Source organism: Strongylocentrotus purpuratus, unplaced genomic scaffold, assembly GCF_000002235.5.
Source record: "Strongylocentrotus purpuratus isolate Spur 01 unplaced genomic scaffold, Spur_5.0 spur5_scaffold_8, whole genome shotgun sequence".
Lineage (NCBI taxonomy): Eukaryota > Metazoa > Echinodermata > Echinoidea > Camarodonta > Strongylocentrotidae > Strongylocentrotus > Strongylocentrotus purpuratus.
In genome coordinates this window covers 10421053-10442469 of record NW_022145614.1, presented here as the reverse complement: position 1 = coordinate 10442469, position 21417 = coordinate 10421053, and the positions used below count along the sequence as shown (strand labels likewise).

General features: G+C 37.1%; 2 protein-coding genes across 4 annotated transcripts; one reads left to right on the top strand and one right to left on the bottom strand.

Annotated features, from left to right (window-relative positions):
* Positions 1–6197: 6197 nt before the first annotated feature.
* On the bottom strand, positions 6198–10505 carry LOC105442498 (protein asteroid homolog 1-like). 2 transcript variants are annotated; one of them, XM_030975717.1, is made up of 2 exons: positions 10328–10505; positions 6198–9155 (listed from the first exon to the last, which is right to left on the bottom strand). In XM_030975717.1, exon 2 carries the CDS (start codon positions 9099–9101, stop codon positions 6939–6941), a length of 2163 nt encoding a protein of 720 aa, XP_030831577.1. In that variant the 5' UTR covers positions 9102–9155; positions 10328–10505; the 3' UTR covers positions 6198–6938. The 2 variants fall into 2 exon arrangements, with proteins under 2 accessions (XP_030831577.1, XP_030831578.1); XM_030975718.1 differs by lacking the exon at positions 10328–10505 and adding an exon at positions 10204–10213.
* Positions 10506–10600: 95 nt separating this feature from the next.
* LOC115920276 (serine/threonine-protein kinase Nek11-like) lies at positions 10601–15231 on the top strand. Of its 2 annotated transcripts, none has more exons than XM_030975720.1 (5): positions 10601–10764; positions 12436–12632; positions 13327–13492; positions 14252–14370; positions 15036–15231. In XM_030975720.1, exons 2-5 carry the CDS (start codon positions 12469–12471, stop codon positions 15229–15231), a joined length of 645 nt encoding a protein of 214 aa, XP_030831580.1. In that variant the 5' UTR covers positions 10601–10764; positions 12436–12468. The 2 variants fall into 2 exon arrangements, with proteins under 2 accessions (XP_030831580.1, XP_030831579.1); XM_030975719.1 differs by having other exon boundaries at positions 12415–12632.
* Positions 15232–21417: the final 6186 nt, after the last annotated feature.

Sequence of the window (21417 nt, the reverse complement as noted above, 5' to 3'; positions counted from 1 at the left end):
AAAAATAACGTCCAAATGTTGAAAACCAATTGAATATGTTAAGTATTGGCTGAGATATGACCATCTGATTAAAAAGATTTCCTATGGGAACTCAGTGTTATATATTGATCTGGTTCATAACATTAGGAACCAGAGCACTATAACACTGTGTTCCAATAGGAAATCTTTTTATTCAGATAGTCATATCTCAGCCAATACTTAACATATTCAATTGGTTTTCAACATTTGGACGTTATTTTTTTATCCTCTTTCGGAAAATGAAGAAAAATTGAGAAAATTCAAAAAAATGATTTTTATGATGTCACAGCTTGGGTACTCTATTTGACTCAGTTATTCCTACAAAAAATCACTATGGCAAAGTAACAACATTTTACCTGGAAATGAAGGCAGGCAGAGAATAAAAAAAAAAAAAGTAGCTTTGTGCAACGTAGCCACTGAAACTTACCGGTACTTACTTATCTGTGTGTTAACAGAAACAGAAATGTGAAGCAAACTTTGCGTCTAAATTCTTTTTCTTAGGTGCTGAAACACAGATATCATTTGCCCATGATGTTTCAATTGGATCTTGCTGAAAGTAGTAGTATTGTTACAAATCTTTCACATATTTTTATTTTTGATATTGGAGTGCCACGATGAGCCAATGCATAGTGGGTACAAGTGCTATACAAGAGTGCGATGGTATTATTCTATCAACAAATTTTATCCAACATTTGATAACTTTAGCTATGATGTGTTGTCAAATACAGGAGGCGCACAGGCTCAGTGGTAGAGCAGCGGTCTTGTAACAGGAAGGTTCTGGGTTCTAAACAAAGTCAATGCGCTGATGCCATTTGATAAAGCATTAATCCTCATTACCAAGTCCGTCGGAGAGGACTTAAATCTGTTGGTCCCTTGTTGTTTACTTACAAGCATGTACATGCTTTCTTAGCAGTAAAACAATCATCATAAAAAAAGACCACAGCAACCATGCTTCTTGCTATAATATAACTTGCTTTGTGCTCAAAATAAGCATGGTGAATTAAGAATGAGAAAAACCTAAATTAAATACCCCCCACAAGGGTAATTTAATAATAATGGTGTCAAAGCATACTTCGATCTGCAAAGTTTGATGTAGTCCTAATTCAGATTCAGATTCAGATCCAATCCCCTGCTGCAAGGCTAGCTCAAGCTAGTTCACTCATTCCGAACGAAGGGTTTACATATCTCTGCACATAACGCTGCAAGCAACTGAAGCAAACACAGTGAAACGTTGATATATACTTTGATACGCATATTGTAGATTATGATGATGAAGCATGTTTAGTAACTTATTATTACAGGGTGATTGACTGTGATTATGATATGTAATCAACTCGGGTGAAGGGATGGTTATCAACCAGTGATGTAACTGAACACGTGCAGCGAGTGTAATTGATTATAAAATGTAATATTAATGTGACGAAGAAATAGAATTACAGCGGCTACTACTATGTATGACTAGCAAATTTTTTTACAGGTATGAAAGAATGTTATTTATTTGATTATGTAAGCACATTGTAATATTTTATAATTGTAGATTTGTTGAAATTGATAATTTATAGAAAGGGGTGTTTGGTATTATATGAGGTTACCCTATCTGCTGATACATAGAGCATGAACATAAGTTTTTCATCAAGTTAGAAAATGTATCATTATGCATTCATCACTTGTGTATTGTAATATTTGAGAATTTGAATTGCTATGCTGAATTAAAATGTTAATTCTTTCATTTTGAATCGATTACCAACGAAAGAAAATTCTTTCCAATTTTTAGTTATGTCTAATATCTATAGTTGTACATGGACCAAACTATTTTGTACTCAGACATTGGAATGTAGCGGGACTACAGAACATTAAACAGATTTAAACAATCTTAGAATGCAGTACAGTTGCATGGTTTAATGAATAACCAGTATATCAATATTGTGTAGATAATATTATTTATGTATTATATTGTATACCTATGTATGTATGTACTCATATGATAAACATGCACTCATCTAATTATTTTAGTTCTACATTGTACTATAATCTTGTGAAATAAGCCACCTCCCATTGAGTATGTACACATACACACTCACGTACGTGTAAAGTCTATGGAGGTGGAAAGAAGTCACTGAAGCATTACACATAATAAACCACTTCTTATGTGTAGTGAACGAGTTCGCACTTAATTCACCAGAATGCAGACCTTCTGTGTGTTTATAACTGGGGAAAGTTTTCTGGTTATATACAAATTTGAGAGAAAGCAAACGTCTTTGAATGGCTGTGGTATCAATAGGTTTTAATGATGACTAATTATGTCTCTACAATTTAGACTAATTTTGACAGGAAAGGGAAGCCAAAAGAAGGAATGAACCTTGGATGTGGTAACCTGTATGGATAACATGATATGCTATGCAAGCACACACAATCATATATGTGGTCATGCACTTCATTTTGTTTAATATACATGTACAATAGTGTATCTGTAGGAGTCATTCAGGAAAAAATAGAAACAATGAATGTTGTTGCAGGATTCCAAATGTGCTATTGTTTCATGTACTTTAACCTTACCGATCCACTCTTGTGATGGGTTGTAATTGATGGGCCCATGAGAGTCATAAGGGCATTAGTTCCATTTGTCTCTGTGAAATGATACATGTCAATGCCTTTCTGGCTTTCAGCAGTCAAATCATACATGTATTTCCATGTTACATTGTTTCAATTAATGATATAGAGAATCAACAAAATGAAGTAGTCTTCTTGAGATATAATATTTTGAGAGCCAGACCTCTGTACTACCGTAGACAATATGGACAGAGCCAGACAAATCATACATGTATTTCCATGTTACATTGTTTCAAATAGTGATATACAGGATTGACAAAAGGAAGTAGTTCTAGAAATATATGTAGAGAGCCAGAACGATATGGACAGAGCCATCTACACCCATAGACGGAGAGTTTGGCCAAGTTGGTTTCACTTGGTCACAACATGGCGTATGCCTTTTGTGCTTGCCTAACAAAGCAGTACATGTATTTGCCATATTGTGCAGAACTTGAACCAGGTCGGGTGTTTCACAAAACTTGTCATCAGTGACAAATGACAGTTGTTGTTATAAGCTACTGAAATCCTTGCTTCTGATTGGTTATCGGCAGATTTGTCACTGATTTTAGTCTTTTGTCATTGAAAAAAGGCTTTGTGAAACGGGTCCTTGGTCGGTCAAACTCTCCCAAGCAATGGCTCTGGATAGGGGTATCAACTTCTTTATATTTTACCTATTGACTAAATGCCCTTCTGGCTCTCAACTTGGTCTATGTACAGGTAGGAAAAACATAAAGGGTGCTAATTATGTACATACATGTTTTTAGTAAGGAAAATGTTCCTTTCTAGTACACATAACTAACATTTTTGTAAACTTGTCCCTTGTTTAACCTTCCAGAATCTAGAGTCTTGCCATTATCAATATGTCCAGCACCCATTCGTCATATTCTGTGCTCATTTACTTGTAAGAAATAAATGCACTTAAATGTATTACTGATTTTGACTAAGATTATCACCCATTTATGTGAAGTGTCAGAAGTTATGATTAGAGTCACTAAAGTTCTCACTCACTGAACAGAAAAAGAAAGGAATTTAATTTAAATGTGGAATTTGACAAATAGTAGGTCTCTTCTATAAATGAGCTTTAATAGTGGAAATAATGGATTATTCTTTTAGATTTTGATGAGTCAGTTAAAAATGAAAATCTCTACACTACAAAGCTCATGTAGTGTAACCCAGCAGTCTCGAAGAACATGAATGTTGAGTTATATTCTTTTTGTTTAACTCTGAATATGTGCACTGGGATACTAGCCTACAATCTTTTGTATGTATTTGTATAATGATATATGCAATAAATACACCATGAAATACAACAATGTCTATACATCTAATGATTTTAAATCGACCTACAATTGTGTAAACTAGCATTTGTTGATGGTGAATGATACTACTCATAAATACATGAAGATGGCGTTTCAAATCTCATTCCCACTGCCAAACCGACTCTTAGCCTTCACAATGTCTGGCTTCTTTTTCTTGCACACACTCACACACTATTGCCTTCATTTCATCCTGCACAGCTATCAATGAAGCTGTTTGGTGCAACAAATTCAATATTCAAGAATTCTTTGCCACTGGGAGTAATGTAACGTTTTGTTTAGTAAGTGGTGGGACTGGGGTGGTTTTGTCAGCGTGACCAAGGTATCAGAAAGTAGACTACCTATTGAGCTTTGATGCTGGAAACTGAGATGACATCGATGTAAAATACTGATGGGGATCAATTTTAAAATTCCCCGATGTAACAGGTTCCAACTGAAACACTCCCATGTAAAAATTATGAGTTACTGATGAGATGAATCGGAGCAATCCATAAATATTGTAAAAGAATATCCAATTATTTTCAATGAATTATTTGAACGCTTCATTTTTTTATGGGGGGGGGGAGGGATGATTATATGTAGTTCTATAACTTATTCCAAAATCAGTGTTTAAAGCATTTGACAAAATAATAACAATAGTATGACACATTCATTTAAAATTGATATGAATATAGCATATGGTTATTATATTGCATACTTGTTCATACTTTATATTACAAAGGGTACATAAATAGAACTTTTAAAAAACAATTTAAACATTTCATGTCAATATAATCTCTTTTTGTTTTAACTTTACTATCTCTACTATAATCAGTTGAAAGACAATATAATGCATACATTCAGGACCAAAAACTATCTGCAAATAAAAGAAAGTGATAGATGTTCATGGGGAAAAAAGTCATGAGAAGCTTGTAATGGCCATGACCTTATACTTAATTTCAGACAATATGATTTTTTTTCTCTTTCTTTTATAAAGGTTAACATGGGATATTTCACTTCTCTAAGTAATCTTTAGCATAAACATTTAAGCAATTTCAAATTTTTTCTTTCTGTGATTTTATACAAAGTTTCACTTAATAACATTTATAATTCCTGGAGTCTGTCTTTTCCTATTGTGTATGTAGCACATAACAAGCAGGGATATAATGTGATGATTTTGTTCATCTACATTTTCCAACACATTTACCATTTGACCTTAAAGTACAATTGTACGCTTGTATTAAAAACATAGATAGATGAATATTACCAAATGTGAGAGCATTACCCCATTCCATATTTCCTTGATCACTTTGAATGATATACAAATCTCCATTATGTGCATAACATTCATGTACATACATGTATCAATGAGAAAAATTGCTCTTCTTCTGATTATTAGAATATAAGAATATATGCATAATATGATGGCAAGAACAGTTTTTATATTCCTGATATAGGATTTATAGATGCACTTATGTGAATTTGAAAAATTCTTTAGGAAATAGTATAAAAACAAACAACATCATTGGTTTGTGTTTGTGTTTCTTGCACCGAAAAAACAACGAAATGTCGTTATTCATACTGTCCATATAATGTCCACTTTATGATGATTAACATGTCCACTTTACCTCATTTTAGATTGCAATAGCCAACTTGGAAGTAAAAGGTGAGACAACAAATAATATCAATACAAATTTAACATATAATGTAAATACAGGTAGTATTTAAATCAACATTCAAATATCAATGGGAGGGTAATATAAAATATAAATTAGGCACCAAAATAACCCAGAAAACACTAAGTGTAACATTAAAAACAAAAACAAAATGCAGATAACTATAAAAAGGCACCAAAATAACCCAGAAACACTAAGTTAAACATTAAAAAAAAAAAAAAAATGTGTGTGCCTATCGGACACAGCAGCAACAAAGCAGTATCTTAATTATGGGTTTTGGTTATGGTAAAATAAATGATTTACCAGATAATAACAGGAACGGAACTAATTGAGTCAAAAGACTTTAACAGAAATGTAAATTATGTAATAGGTAGTGAAAGTAACCACTGGACTTAATAATAGTCCGAACATGTATCATAGCTACATGCAGGGAAAAAATTAATATTTATTTTTCGGGGCTACTTTTCAACCTTGCCTGCATGAAAATAACATTCTAAAATTTGTTTTGCATTGAAGTCTATGCAAATTAAAGGGGCTCTTTTCTGATTTTCGGGGGCTCTTTTGGGCATTTCGGGGCTATTTCGCCCTGAGCCCCCGTGTATTTTTTTCACTGGCTACATGTACAGAACATGTACATTTACATGGAGGTCATTCACATTACGTGTATATGCTGTCTCATCAGGAACTATAGTTGGGGAAAACAAAGCAGAGTAGTAAAAGATGACTCACATCTTCAAACTAGTATCAACTAATGTACGGTATACAAATACATGTTGGCAAACGAGTAACATAATCAAAACAAGTGTAAAAGAGCTTTTCACATTAAAACAAAAAAAATTAATGGCAGATCAGGGATAAAGTCAAGTGTATAAACACAGGATAGCTAGACAGTTCTTCAAAGAACTTGGAAGACAGCATTAGGAATAGTCTATGCCGGTGCTTGCTTGAAACATACGAAACCATATTCATGGAAATGTATCTAATATCCATAGCCAATCCATTCTTCTCATTATTACAAAACAAGGAAATGCTGTGCAGTAGCAATACAAAATATATTTCCCTAGCAATAATGATGATCTCTGTATTAAAATATGAATGGTCAAATGGTTAAGAGGAAAAAAGGGACAGATAAAATTTATTTAAAAAAAAGAAAAAAGGAAAAAAAAGGAAAATCAAATGAACAAACAAACAGAATATCCAAGGTACCTACTTGATTGCACATTTCTACTTTCAACAAGAAAGTTGATCCAAACTTACAACAGAGATCTACAATTGCCTACATTCACTTTAAACAGCGAGTTTTTTGGCATAACTTTGTGTGGCATTAAAGGATGACCAAATTTCGCAAACCTATTCAATGTTATTGGAGTACAGCAAATCTGTTGTTTGCACTCCAGCCTTGGTCAGAGTCTGACTCTTCACTGACTAGATCCTCGTTCCTTGGCCTTGCCTTCTGCTGTTGTTGCTGTCTCTTCTGCTTCCGACCACCTCTTGACCTGGACTTCCTGGATGATTGGTTGGGTTGTTTCTGCTCAGCGGGGCCTTTGGGAGCCTTCTTCTGACCATCCTTCCTGGCCTTGGAAGTGATGAAGTCATGCATGGAAATAAAGAGCCGACATGGCACGGGAGCGCCTTTGAAGAACATCCCTGCTGCCCACCTCTGGAGGGGTTCCTTCCCTGATGCTTCGCGAAGCGCCGTGTACAGGCTGTGCATGACAAGGCCATTGAAGAGTACAGAGGCATCGGGGCAGTTCGGCATTGGACATTGAAGCAGTTCGTTGAAGTGGATGCCATAGACGAGGCACTGCTGCCATTGAGAGAAGCTGTGAGAAACAACGGGATCAGGTTTCCTCTTTCTTAAATGTCCTTGGTGGTGGCTAAGGCTGGTATGCAACGCTTTGGATTCAGTCCTAGATTCCTCTGAACCGGGCGAGCCTGTGCCCTGATCTTGGAGTGCAGACTGTCCTCCATCTTTGCATCTCTTGTGCTGTCTTTGGGTGTAGAGGTAGACCCATCCTACAAGCAACGCAATGACGTGGAGCTCGTTGTAGTGGGCATGTTCAGAGTTCATCCAGTGTAGCATCACAAGAAGAGCTAGCTGGAAGTCAGCAGGGAATGAGATAAGGTCCATGCTTGTTGTAAGACTTGGTGCAAGAACCCAAAGCAACAGTTTTTGCCTGTCTGTCTCTGGGAGTGATGGAATCGCGGCCAATGCAGGAAGCGCCCCGTACCCCTCCAACATGTGCAATGTTGAAACCTTCTTTTTCTTGAAGCTATCCCCGTTTCTAATGTACACATTGCAGGTACTGGTATTTGTTCCTTTAGAATTATTCCCTTGTACATGTACATGTAACTTGCCAGCAAGCACAATACCAGATACCACTGAAAACAAAAACTCTGATGGCAGCCATGCACTAGGCTGTCTTGGATTTTCCACTTGGACACTAGAGAAACAGTAACTCTTGCTCAGAATATTGATCAGTAGGTTCCCAAATGAACCTGCCTGGTGAGCTTTAGCCACCCAAACTGGTGTCCCTATGACAGAGCACAGTTGGGACTTTGATTGGAAGTCTTTTGGAAGTCCTTGTCCTTCGAAGTAAGGCAGAAGGCTGCTAGAGTCATGTCTGGTCCTGTACATTTCCATCGAAGCTTCAAACAAGCTTTCCAAACCCTTCTTATTTGGAAGAGATTTCCACACCTCTTTCAAAGCACTGGCACTTGATTTTTGTTCACTCAGCCAGCCAAGGAGGTGCTCCAACTCCATCTGACGTCTACTGCCACTGCCACCACACTTGCCATTCACCTGGCTAGACAAAAATGAGTTCAGGAGGTCAGGATCAACATAGTCATTTCCACCCAGCGTGGCAAAGAGAGGCAGCAGTTCCTTCTTCACATGGAAGAAGTTACAGAAGGTGTTGACTTGATATATCTGACCCACAATGTAACATTTTCCTCCTCTGGATTTCTGAACAGCTTTCCACTTGAGCGATGTCAAAGGAAGGTAGCCTCCAATGATGTCCATTACCAAGAAGTCGCTGTCTTTTCCTAGGACCGGACAGCGCCAATGGTTAGCAAGAACGGCTATCTCTCTGTCTGCTTCAAACTGACTGAAGGCAAAGCCCACATTCATCTCGGTCAAAATCTGCTTCATTATGAGGATACTCAGAGGAGGCATCAAGAGACCGTCTCCTCCACGAAGGGCCTCTCCGGCCATCCTGATCTTATCCTTAAACCTAGACAGCATGGTTCTATGCTTCTTATCATCTAAGTCAAAGCTCCCGTCAAAGACCACATAAGGGGTGCAGTTGCACTTGAGGAGGTTCTGGAAGAAGTCCTGGATCTTGGATCGAAGCAGCTCGTACTCCCCACCATGTGACATACGGTCTTCATTGTGAGTTTGGGAAAGCAGGTACCACAGGAGTCCGAAGCCATCTATGACAAGCTTGGTGTCCTGGAGGGTGATTTCCTTGAAGAGTTTCTTGGAGTGATTCTCTACCAGAGTAGTCAGGCCCCTGACACCCATGTTTAGGTCCGTGTGTGCACCAAAGGCAACAGAAGTAGTATGCGCAAACGTCAACTGAGAGGGGGAAAAAGAAAGTTAGTTATGTTACATTCGGTTTACTACAAATATTTTTGACTCTATTATAATTACAGGTTTTATCAATAATTTAGAATTAATATATAGATTTGTACTTAGTATACATGTAGGTTCTCCTAAAATACAAAGTTAACCTGTGATTGGTATCTACTTTACTTTACTTTACTTACTTTAATCCATCGATGTTGGTAGGACAGAGCCTGTTCATCGATCGATTGAATTCCTTTGCATCAATACTTCTGTTTGTTGTGGTTTTGTGTCAACACAAAAGAAGGAAATTCTCACTTGTTTATTGCCAATATCATCGATTGAAATGAGGAATGATATTCTCATCAACAGAAACAAATCAAACTTTACTTTAAATTCCATCACATTAGTAGCTTTGTGAATTATACTGTAGAAATCTTGACGGTTGACCGGAAAGCATTTTTCCTGCCTATAAATTCCCAATAATGCAACAGAATATCAAAATAAATCTTAGATCTAGTCTATATTATAAGAACAGATTATGCAGGGCTGTCAACCCTCCCGCATTTGGAAGGAGTCTCACGCCACCACTCTCATTCTCCCGCCGTCCCAATAGCTTGTAGCGGGAGATTCCCGCAGCACGCCAGTCCTCCCGCTCTTACCCCCCCCCCCCACCCCCCCCCCCCCCCCCCCCCCCCCCCCCGCTTAGTCTACGTCACTTCCGTTGAGCAAAACAAAAATTTGCGTACAACCTCCCTAAAAGCAGTTTCCCAAAGACCAGAGCAAAGCATTTTGGTCTGGCTTTATTTCAATGAAGTCATCAAAGTATACTCCCATAACCCCATTAATTCAAATCGTCAAACAACACGTTTCTAATATGGCATTTAACTTTTGTATTTTGAACATTATTTGGTATCAAATATTAACATCCATACTCCAGACCATAGCTGCACTGATTGAATTGGTAACTGACTCATAGATCTAGACTATATCACATCACACTGCACTGCACTCTTTTTGAAATTAGCCACCATAAAATTATCACTTAGTCGTGACATACCCTGAATCTGCGTTAATCAGCGTTATGCTAGTCTCAAATTGTCAGCAGGTGCCATCATTTTCTATAGTTCTTGGTAGTTCTGGCCTTCTGGGCAATTTTGTCACCGAGGCCGAGGCTGACTCACCCTCCACTATATTGCACCACCACTGCACACTCCCAGCTCAAGCCATGGAAATCCTCAAGCGCAGCGGGAACAGCAAGCTACTTAGCGGGAGGCTAGCCCACTCGTACTCGACAACCGGGTAGATCGGTGCTGCGGCGCGGCAGCAGAAATACCGAGACTGGCGATATCACTATCAATTATATCCATGTGTGCGCGTTGATCCACAACATAAAACATACGACAAAGTCAAACAACGCACTACCGCGCGCCACAGCTTCTTCACCGCACGCGCGGAAATAGCTTGGTAAACATGGCAGCCCACACAGCTACATGAAACTGACTGACAACCCGAAAAATTGAGGATGACTGATATTTTGCTGGATGGTTAGCTGATGACAGGCTTGATTACAGAACTGAAACATCCTGCAGACCTGGTTTTGACATTTCATTTGTTCTAGGTAATACTTTTTGAAAGACCATGAAAGTGTCTAGCCTCGGGCTCGGTTGATAAATTCCCCAACAACATGTTCAACCTTCAATTTTGGCATGTGTGTTATTTGGTTGACTGTTAATTGTTTGTGTGGTGTGCATATGCATGTGATAGATTGTTGTCTTCTTTAGAGTATAGATCTAGGCCTACTTAAAGTAGATTATACAACATGCACAAAGCAAGCAAAATGCATTATTATCATGTCAGTTTGTCTGTATTGGTGAATGGTGACATATGCGTGGACATCAAATTGAGATCTAAAGTTTAAAATGTTTGGACAGAGTCTCATGCCACCACGTTCATTCTCCTGCGGCCTGCCGTCCCATCCACCAGCTTGTATCGGGAGACTTCCGCCACCACGCTCTTGCCCTTCCTCCCGCTCTCCCGCCAATGATGTAGAAACTAGAATCTCCCACTTCCCAGTTTATTAAAAAAACCTCCCACCAAACTGCAAACATGTAAAATGAACCAGCGTACCAATATGCAATTCTTTTTTGCTCAAGGGGGCAGGGGGAGGGGTGTTGAGTTAAAAAAACAAAAACAAATTATTTTTAATGCTCACTACCCCCCCCCCCCCCCCCCCCCCCCCCCCCCCCCCCCCCCCCGCTTTGAGCAAACAAAGAATTGCATACGATCTCCCTCGAAGGCGAAGCAGTTTCCCAAAATTGACAGCCCTGCACGTAGAAGAATCCCCTATCCACCTCAGTGAACGGAAATACGCGCTGCTGATTGGCTGATCGCGCGACCCTCGCTTGTCTGCTAGCTGCGAGGCATGGGCGATTCGCTACACTGTGCGCAGTGTATTGTAGCGGCCGTGTTGTGGGAGCGGGGCCCTGCACTAAACTCAAACACCTAGCGAAAATTGGCGACCAAAAACACATTCAGTGTATATGGTTTCAACGATGTCGCTCTCTACACACTTATGTCGCTCAATTACAATTTGCACGTAGCTTTACACACACTTCAACCTACACATACATATCCTTTACAAAAACTTCTGACGAAATCATCAAAAAATATGACTTACCGAAACAAAGAACCACCATACGATTTTGAAATATCTATATCTATATTTGAAATATATATACCTAGAAATATCGATGATACCGATGGTGAAAAAAATTGTTCAAAAATCGAAGTCGGGATGGAAATATAACGAGTTTGATATCAACGTATTCGAGAAGTCGCAGGCAGAAATCATCGCACTCATAGGTTTAACATTGTGGGAAAATATGCAAATGAAATGAGTAAACACCCAATCAACTATGAGCATCGTGACGCTAGCACTTTTATGAATGAAAAATGACATCAGTCGGGCTTGAGCGAACAGAAGAGCGCATTGCGTATGCGCGAGTTTTGTGTGTAATTCTTCTTCATTCCCTGTAATAATGTATTGTGTGCATTTGTCTTGAAAAAAAATCTGCCATATGTATGACAATATAAGTTGTCTTTATGATAATGTTCATGAAAGAGGATAATTTCAACATTTTAAAATATGAAAACAAATTGAAAATAAAAAGTCACCAATATGCAATAAAATTCGAATTATGCACTTGAAATGCCCAACAATGTCAATGTAGATTTAACATTTTAAATTTTATTTCACTAACCCTAACAGGTACCTTTATGATACCTGTAGGTATCACTTGACCAGTAGTAACCAGCCTTCATCATGCCGCCAGCAAGAGGGGTCAAGAAACCGAAGGAGGACAAGAGTGACCATAGGATCCTTGCCAATCGCTATCGAGTAGAGAAGAAACTTGGTAGTGGTAACTTTGGCACAGCGTTCCTGGTGTTTGACATGAAGGCCAATCCTGACAAAGGCGAAGAAGAATGGTAAGTGGACATTTTCTATTCACAAAATGAACATTTAGGGCTATACATGTACCTTTTTCATAATAAATAGTGGGTTCTTGTATAGTGTTCATGTCTGTAAAACTTGACACTCATCATGGCGCTCTTAAATTACTACTCCGGCTTTAGCATGGCTACCATTGCGGTGCTCTAGCGTTTCAAGGAATTAATTCCTACCAGGTCCCCATTTACGTCACCATCCTGGGATGAGTGAGGCAAATGTAGATTGATGTCTTGCCAAAGGACAGTTAGTGCAGTACCCTGGTTAGGTCAATAAGAAAGGCCAGAAGTAGCAAATGATTTCAACCTCAAGGTATGCATAATCTTGAGCTGCACATTTTGGATGATGAAACAGACTGCAACCAAATTCATATGGAATCTTAAATAATAGAATCTATACAATATATCCGTTAAAATGTTTGATAGAAAATCATAGTTCATGTAATTAAAAAAGATTGAGGTGATATCATGAATAATCACCCATTTTTTTTTCTCTCTCTCTCTCTCTCTCTTTATTTCTTTTTTCTCTTTCTACCTGTCTCTCAATTTATGTTCATTGGTCTCCATCCGTCTCTTGTCTGTATTTCTCTTTCTCTGTGTTTCTCTCTCATTTTATATGTCTATGCTTCTTTCAATCTCTACTCTCCTTTTCCGTCCCGTTCCTTTCAATCTTCAGGAAAGTATTAAAAGAGATCTCCTGTGGAGACTTGGCACCAGATGAAACGGTAGACGCCATGCACGAAGCCAAGCTCCTCTCCAAGCTCCATCATCCAAACATTGTCAAATTCTACGATAGCTTCCTTGATGGAGAGTTCTTCTGTATTATCACAGAATACTGTGAGGTAAGGTTTCATTTCAAATTCTTTATAATTAAAGCGGGACTGCACTACTTATAGCTACTTGCACCCTCTATATAACAAACAATGCCTAATTGGTGCCTGTTGGTCCCCCATGATCCCCTTTTTCTAATGTTAATTGAGAGCTGAGTTGATGAGATAACCACCTGTCAGTGACCGTGTAGGGAGGTCTAATCCCTCCTGGCCAAACTAGTGCAGATAGGCTTTAAAATGAAGGACGTGGTTTTGCCAAAGAAGATTTCGGAGCCTGTGATCCGCTTGAAATCATCATTGGTAGCAATTAAACCATCTCATAGTCATGTTCATCTTTGTCACAGGAAATGACAATTATTTCTGCATTTTGGATAGAGTTCTTTTGTACGAGTAGGGCAGCAGGAACACACTATTTTCAAGCAATGTTTGAAAAAGATGACAAGGATAGAATTATTTTGAAGTTATCATATATATCAATAAATTGCCTTTTATGTTGGTTTTGCTGAAAAATACATGATGTAACATGCTCGTCATCTTTATTCACAAAGTAGTTAAGTTTACAAGCAGATGGAACGGATCTATTAAAACTTTAATTTTTTACGTCTTTTTTGTTAAAAGTAAATTGGCTCTTTTCAAAAGTTCTACAAATGTACATTTACCATTTTGTCCATTGACTTGAAATAGTGCTTTTAAGAAAAAACAACATTATTATTGACGTTAGAATGTGTTAATTATTTTCAGAAAAATAATTTCAATTTGTTTGTTATTTAGGGAGGAGACTTGGATGATAAGATTACAGCATGGAAGAAAGCAGGGAAGAAATTTGATCAGAATGTCATCATGGATTGGTTTGTTCAGCTAGCTTTAGCTGTACAACACATGCATAAAAGGTAGGATGAATTCTTCTTTTTATATTTTATTTAAAATGCTTAAATTTTAGAATCATATTGGCGAAATTGAACGTGCACTTGATCGAGCTGTATCTATCTCTTTTGTAAAATAATAATAAACTGCTTACTTTTTTTTATGCTTCTGAATAAAATCTGAATAATCATGTGTGTATTTCTGTGCTTTGTTACTTTTCTTCTGAATTAAACAGAGGTACCTGGTATTTAACATCATCTGAGCAGCAGCAAACCAATTTAATTGGTCTGTTTATGACTCTCGTAATACAGGTACTGCTGATAACAGGTATCTGGTGATACCTGAAGTGGCTAATACAGTCAAACCTGCTTTAATGACCATCTGTCTACAAAGACCACATTTTTGTTTCTGACGAAAACGGAATTCATTGAAACATGTACTAAATGAAAATGAAGCTGTCTACAAAGACCACTTTTTGTGTTTCCCTTGGGCGGTCGCTATAGACAGGTTTGACCGTATTTGCATTTGCCCAATATATACAACAACAACACCAACAACAAAGAAATATCTTTCCCCTGGTTGATTATATGTGTAAATTTATGTCAAGGTTGGCATTTGCTACCAAATGTCAAACACTTTGAACAAATTATGGCGTAAGAAACAAAAATCAAATCCTTATTCTTACCTGTAGGAGAGTACTACATAGAGATCTGAAGACCAGAAACATCTTCCTGAAGAAGAACATGATCAAGATTGGTGACTTTGGAATCTCAAGGGTGCTGATGGGGACCACCGACATGGCCAGCACATTCACTGGGACGCCTTACTACATGAGCCCAGAGGTTCTCAAGCACGAGGGATACAACAGCAAATCTGACGTCTGGTAAGATTTATTTGTAGCAGTCAGTGTTAGTATTAGTGTTAGTGTTGGTGTTTGTGTTAGGTTCACTGTGCCACCTTACTACTTGCGTTAACGTGTCCGATAATGTGTTGATGTGAAGGTGTTGGTGCTATGATCCATATTCAATGGTGGTGTAAGTGCTTGTGCTAGGTTCACTGTGCCACTTTACTACTTGAGTTAAGGTGTCTGATAATGTGTTGATGGTAAGGTGTTGGTGTTCTGCTCCATATTCAATGGGGGGTTAGTGCTTTTGTTAAGGTTCACTGAGCCATCTTACTAATTGAGTTAACATGTCTGATAATGTGTTGATGGGAAGGTGTTGGTGTTATGCTCCCTATTTAATGGCAGTGTATTGCAATGATGTGTTTGTGTTGCTTCACTGGGATACCGTCTACATGAGCTTGAAGTTCTTGAAGTACGAGTGATACAAGACTTAATCTGACGCCTGGTAAGAATGGATGTCCTGTATTGATGTATTCAGGTTTGTGCTTTACCAGACCTTCTGTTATATAGTAGGGGGATGTAAATGATTAATGAAATTGGTATTAAAATCACCTTTTATGGGATGGAAATTTTGGTTGCTAAATAACCAAATGTGATGTTTGAAGAGCAACAACTATTAGACCGCGGGCCATAGATCAAATATGTGGCTTATTTTTCATTTTCGTGCCTCAACTCTTGTATATACCTAAATTTTTGTTACTCAATAGAACAAAAATCATTGAATAACAATTGATAACTCGTCAGTGCAATAAGTTGCACATTAATTAATTATGCTAATTTAAAAAAGTTACAGCGCCCTCTTGTGTTCAAATCTTGAGATCTGTGTTGTGCTAATGGGTTCCACAGGATTTTATTGGACTTGGAGGTTTTGTTTCACCCAGGGAATAACACCCAAGTCTGTCTTGGAATGGTTGGTGTTATATTTTTCTTTATTTAAAGGTTAAGTCCATCCTAACAAATATTTTAGTTTAAATAAAGTCAGAAAAATGAAAGGAAGACGACAGTGAAAGTTTTCAGCAAGTTTTGAAAGTAAGCAAGTTATCAATTTTTGAAGGTGTGATTAATGAAACACAACTCGACAACTCCACAATGTAACTTTTTTCTGCTTCTATTCAGGATGGACTTCCCCCTTTGGTTAAACAACAAACAAAAACAATCTTGAAAATAAATAGAGATACATAAAGAGAGAGATTAATAGAGAGGGGAGAGAAGTGGAAAAGAGGGGGGGGGGGGTCAGGAGATAATGGGGACTTTGGTAGACTGTGGTACTTTTATTTATGTATTTATTCATTTTTGTTTTTATTTGTTTGGGGGGATATCAATGTGTGCACATGAGGATGCACATCTTTTAATGAGTATAATCATGGTTTCAATGCATTTTGACTACCAGTATTCATCACTTACTACACAACTTGAACCATCCTTCGGTATCCCATCACAAATATAGCACCCCCCACACTTATACTGAAAACTTCACCCTCTCTCTCTCTCTGGCTGTATGTCTGCCCCCCCCCCCTCTCTCTCTCTCTCTCTCTCTCTCTCTCTCTCTATATATATATATATACAGTGCATACACACACACACAAACAATCCAATAAATTAATTTACATTAAAACACAATTTGAACAGGTGTCAAGATAGATAAGCCAAAATTTCCATATTCAATCAATATTTTTAATCATCTTTTAACTACATGTATCTCAAATACATTGCAAAATCACAGGAAGTTTTGACAATGGGGTGGGGGGGGGGGGGGCAGTAGACGTAATGCATAGTATGAAGTAGATTCATTGTAAGAAAAATAAATTGTATTCATGATGAGGTACACTTTTCTGGCTCTTAAAGGAAATTTCCAGGCAGTTTTGTTTTTGTTTTTTTCATAACAATGATCAAACTCATTCCTTAATACCAAATCTATTAAACTGCCCCAACAGATTTTGAACAAGTATAAGTCTACTGTACTAGCAATACAGAGAATTAATTCATACAATGACTTTCAAATGTTCAATATCATTGTGTACTGTTAGAGGGAGAAAATCCATCATTGATTCATACAAGGCATGGAAACCAGACATAAATCAACTTCCTTGCTACTTGCCTTTGATGATTTGATGATTTAATTATATTTTTAACAATATTTTCCCTCCATTACGTTGATGACAAAAACAAGAATTGCCAGATACCCACATTTGTACAGCATAAAACATAAACTTAAACGTGAATACATTTCAATTACTAATCATGGTATTTACAAAATTGTGAACTACTTAATCTCAATCCTCCGATAGTGCACAATTAGAATATTTTTTCACAATGGAACAAAATACTTACATGTCCAGTTCAAATCTATACCTACAATGGTACAATGTATTTATTTAGCAGTGAATAGAGGCAAAAAACACATTTATCTCCCGACATCTACAAGTATTTTCTTCCCTTACATTAACATATTGAGAAACAACTTTCAGTGTCAAGTCATGATGAAAAAAAAATACATGAAGAACAAATACTTTCCAGAATGACAAAGGGAATGACCATTACTCAACATGTATCAGGAATTTTCAAAATAAAATATTGGTTCCTGTTTATAGAGCACTTGTTATGCTTTATGACACTTCTCTTTACCTGCATGTAGTAATACCTAGCAACAAAATATGTACTGCTCTGGTTAGATGGGTACCCATTTACATGTACATGTACACCTGAGTGAAACATGGTAACAATGGATTCATGTTATGTTTGTCTAAATGACTATGTACCATAAACAATTGAATGTGCAGTGCAGTCAATAAACCACTACTAGACTTGGGCATCAAAAACATTTTGCTGGAAGTATATACATTTACCTCACAAATACTGTAAATGACTATATATTCAAAGTGGTTATAAATTTTTAAGCCTCATCAATCTCTAAAGTTTTCATATAAATCACATGAACAGTAAAATACAACATCATACAAGTGTGACCTTAGTTGTCCCAAACAACTGTGTTTGAACAGAAATTGGTATATTCATATCTTTACCCTGTTTTTGCATGGAAGGATAACTATCATATAGGTATTGGCGTATTGATGTTACAATGCTACAAACTCTTGTCATCACAATATACATGTGCATGTATATTTTACTGCAATGGAGAAGTGAGACAACAGGTTTTCTTCAAATTAGCAAATCAGGAATAATAAACCTACAGATTTCTGACAATAGGAAAATTTGAATTTCTTAGCTTAGTCAGCCTAAGGATCTCCTTATTTTTCATTATCCTTTCCTCAATTACCTTTTTGCAGAAACTAGAGTATGACTTATCATATATTACTGTTTGCTGAGTATCCTGTTTATAAGTATTACATCTCTTCACAACTTTTGTATACCTGTAATAGCACGATTTATGGTACCTTACTTCTATTGCAACAAGATCTTTCCCACGTATGTGTAAAAGCAATTGTTCATCTTGCTTTAATAAAGCGGCCTCTAACAGATGCCCCCCATCTTTTCTTTCACAAAGAATTAATTTTTCTACCTTCCGTTTACCAGAAGACTGTTCGCGGATATACTTAGCTCCTTTGCAGATAATGCAATGGACTGGCAATACATGCGGCTTATCAAAGTCATGGCTGGTAGAGGGTTGATTTTCATGGGATACTCTCGACCGCAGCAGTCTCTTGGGTGCAGGGGCATCCTCACTTGCTGACACTTCCTCTGGATCTTCTGTAGATGTCTTCTCAGCATCTGTGGGTTTAACAAGAAAAAGAGAAGGAAGAAAGGAACAGACAGGGGAAAAAATACTGATTAAAACCAATTTTATCAAAATCATTCTGATTTTCTGAATATATAACTCAATGTGGTGTTGGTGTTGAAAGTGTGGATCAAGCTGCTGAACCAAGCTCCAACACTGACTGTACTTGAGAAATAGCTCAATACTGATAGACCGCGGGCCATAGATCAAATATGTGGCTTATTTTTCATTTTCGTGCCTCAACTCTTGTATATACCTAAATTTTTGTTACTCAATAGAACAAAAATCATTGAATAACAATTGATAACTCGTCAGTGCAATAAGTTGCACATTAATTAATTATGCTAATTTAAAAAAGTTACAGCGCCCTCTTGTGTTCAAATCTTGAGATCTGTGTTGTGCTAATGGGTTCCACAGGATTTTATTGGACTTGGAGGTTTTGTTTCACCCAGGGAATAACACCCAAGTCTGTCTTGGAATGGTTGGTGTTATATTTTTCTTTATTTAAAGGTTAAGTCCATCCTAACAAATATTTTAGTTTAAATAAAGTCAGAAAAATGAAAGGAAGACGACAGTGAAAGTTTTCAGCAAGTTTTGAAAGTAAGCAAGTTATCAATTTTTGAAGGTGTGATTAATGAAACACAACTCGACAACTCCACAATGTAACTTTTTTCTGCTTCTATTCAGGATGGACTTCCCCCTTTGGTTAAACAACAAACAAAAACAATCTTGAAAATAAATAGAGATACATAAAGAGAGAGATTAATAGAGAGGGGAGAGAAGTGGAAAAGAGGGGGGGGGGGGGTCAGGAGATAATGGGGACTTTGGTAGACTGTGGTACTTTTATTTATGTATTTATTCATTTTTGTTTTTATTTGTTTGGGGGGATATCAATGTGTGCACATGAGGATGCACATCTTTTAATGAGTATAATCATGGTTTCAATGCATTTTGACTACCAGTATTCATCACTTACTACACAACTTGAACCATCCTTCGGTATCCCATCACAAATATAGCACCCCCCACACTTATACTGAAAACTTCACCCTCTCTCTCTCTCTGGCTGTATGTCTGCCCCCCCCTCTCTCTCTCTCTCTCTCTCTCTCTCTCTCTCTATATATATATATATACAGTGCATACACACACACACAAACAATCCAATAAATTAATTTACATTAAAACACAATTTGAACAGGTGTCAAGATAGATAAGCCAAAATTTCCATATTCAATCAATATTTTTAATCATCTTTTAACTACATGTATCTCAAATACATTGCAAAATCACAGGAAGTTTTGACAATGGGGTGGGGGGGGGGGGCAGTAGACGTAATGCATAGTATGAAGTAGATTCATTGTAAGAAAAATAAATTGTATTCATGATGAGGTACACTTTTCTGGCTCTTAAAGGAAATTTCCAGGCAGTTTTGTTTTTGTTTTTTTCATAACAATGATCAAACTCATTCCTTAATACCAAATCTATTAAACTGCCCCAACAGATTTTGAACAAGTATAAGTCTACTGTACTAGCAATACAGAGAATTAATTCATACAATGACTTTCAAATGTTCAATATCATTGTGTACTGTTAGAGGGAGAAAATCCATCATTGATTCATACAAGGCATGGAAACCAGACATAAATCAACTTCCTTGCTACTTGCCTTTGATGATTTGATGATTTAATTATATTTTTAACAATATTTTCCCTCCATTACGTTGATGACAAAAACAAGAATTGCCAGATACCCACATTTGTACAGCATAAAACATAAACTTAAACGTGAATACATTTCAATTACTAATCATGGTATTTACAAAATTGTGAACTACTTAATCTCAATCCTCCGATAGTGCACAATTAGAATATTTTTTCACAATGGAACAAAATACTTACATGTCCAGTTCAAATCTATACCTACAATGGTACAATGTATTTATTTAGCAGTGAATAGAGGCAAAAAACACATTTATCTCCCGACATCTACAAGTATTTTCTTCCCTTACATTAACATATTGAGAAACAACTTTCAGTGTCAAGTCATGATGAAAAAAAAATACATGAAGAACAAATACTTTCCAGAATGACAAAGGGAATGACCATTACTCAACATGTATCAGGAATTTTCAAAATAAAATATTGGTTCCTGTTTATAGAGCACTTGTTATGCTTTATGACACTTCTCTTTACCTGCATGTAGTAATACCTAGCAACAAAATATGTACTGCTCTGGTTAGATGGGTACCCATTTACATGTACATGTACACCTGAGTGAAACATGGTAACAATGGATTCATGTTATGTTTGTCTAAATGACTATGTACCATAAACAATTGAATGTGCAGTGCAGTCAATAAACCACTACTAGACTTGGGCATCAAAAACATTTTGCTGGAAGTATATACATTTACCTCACAAATACTGTAAATGA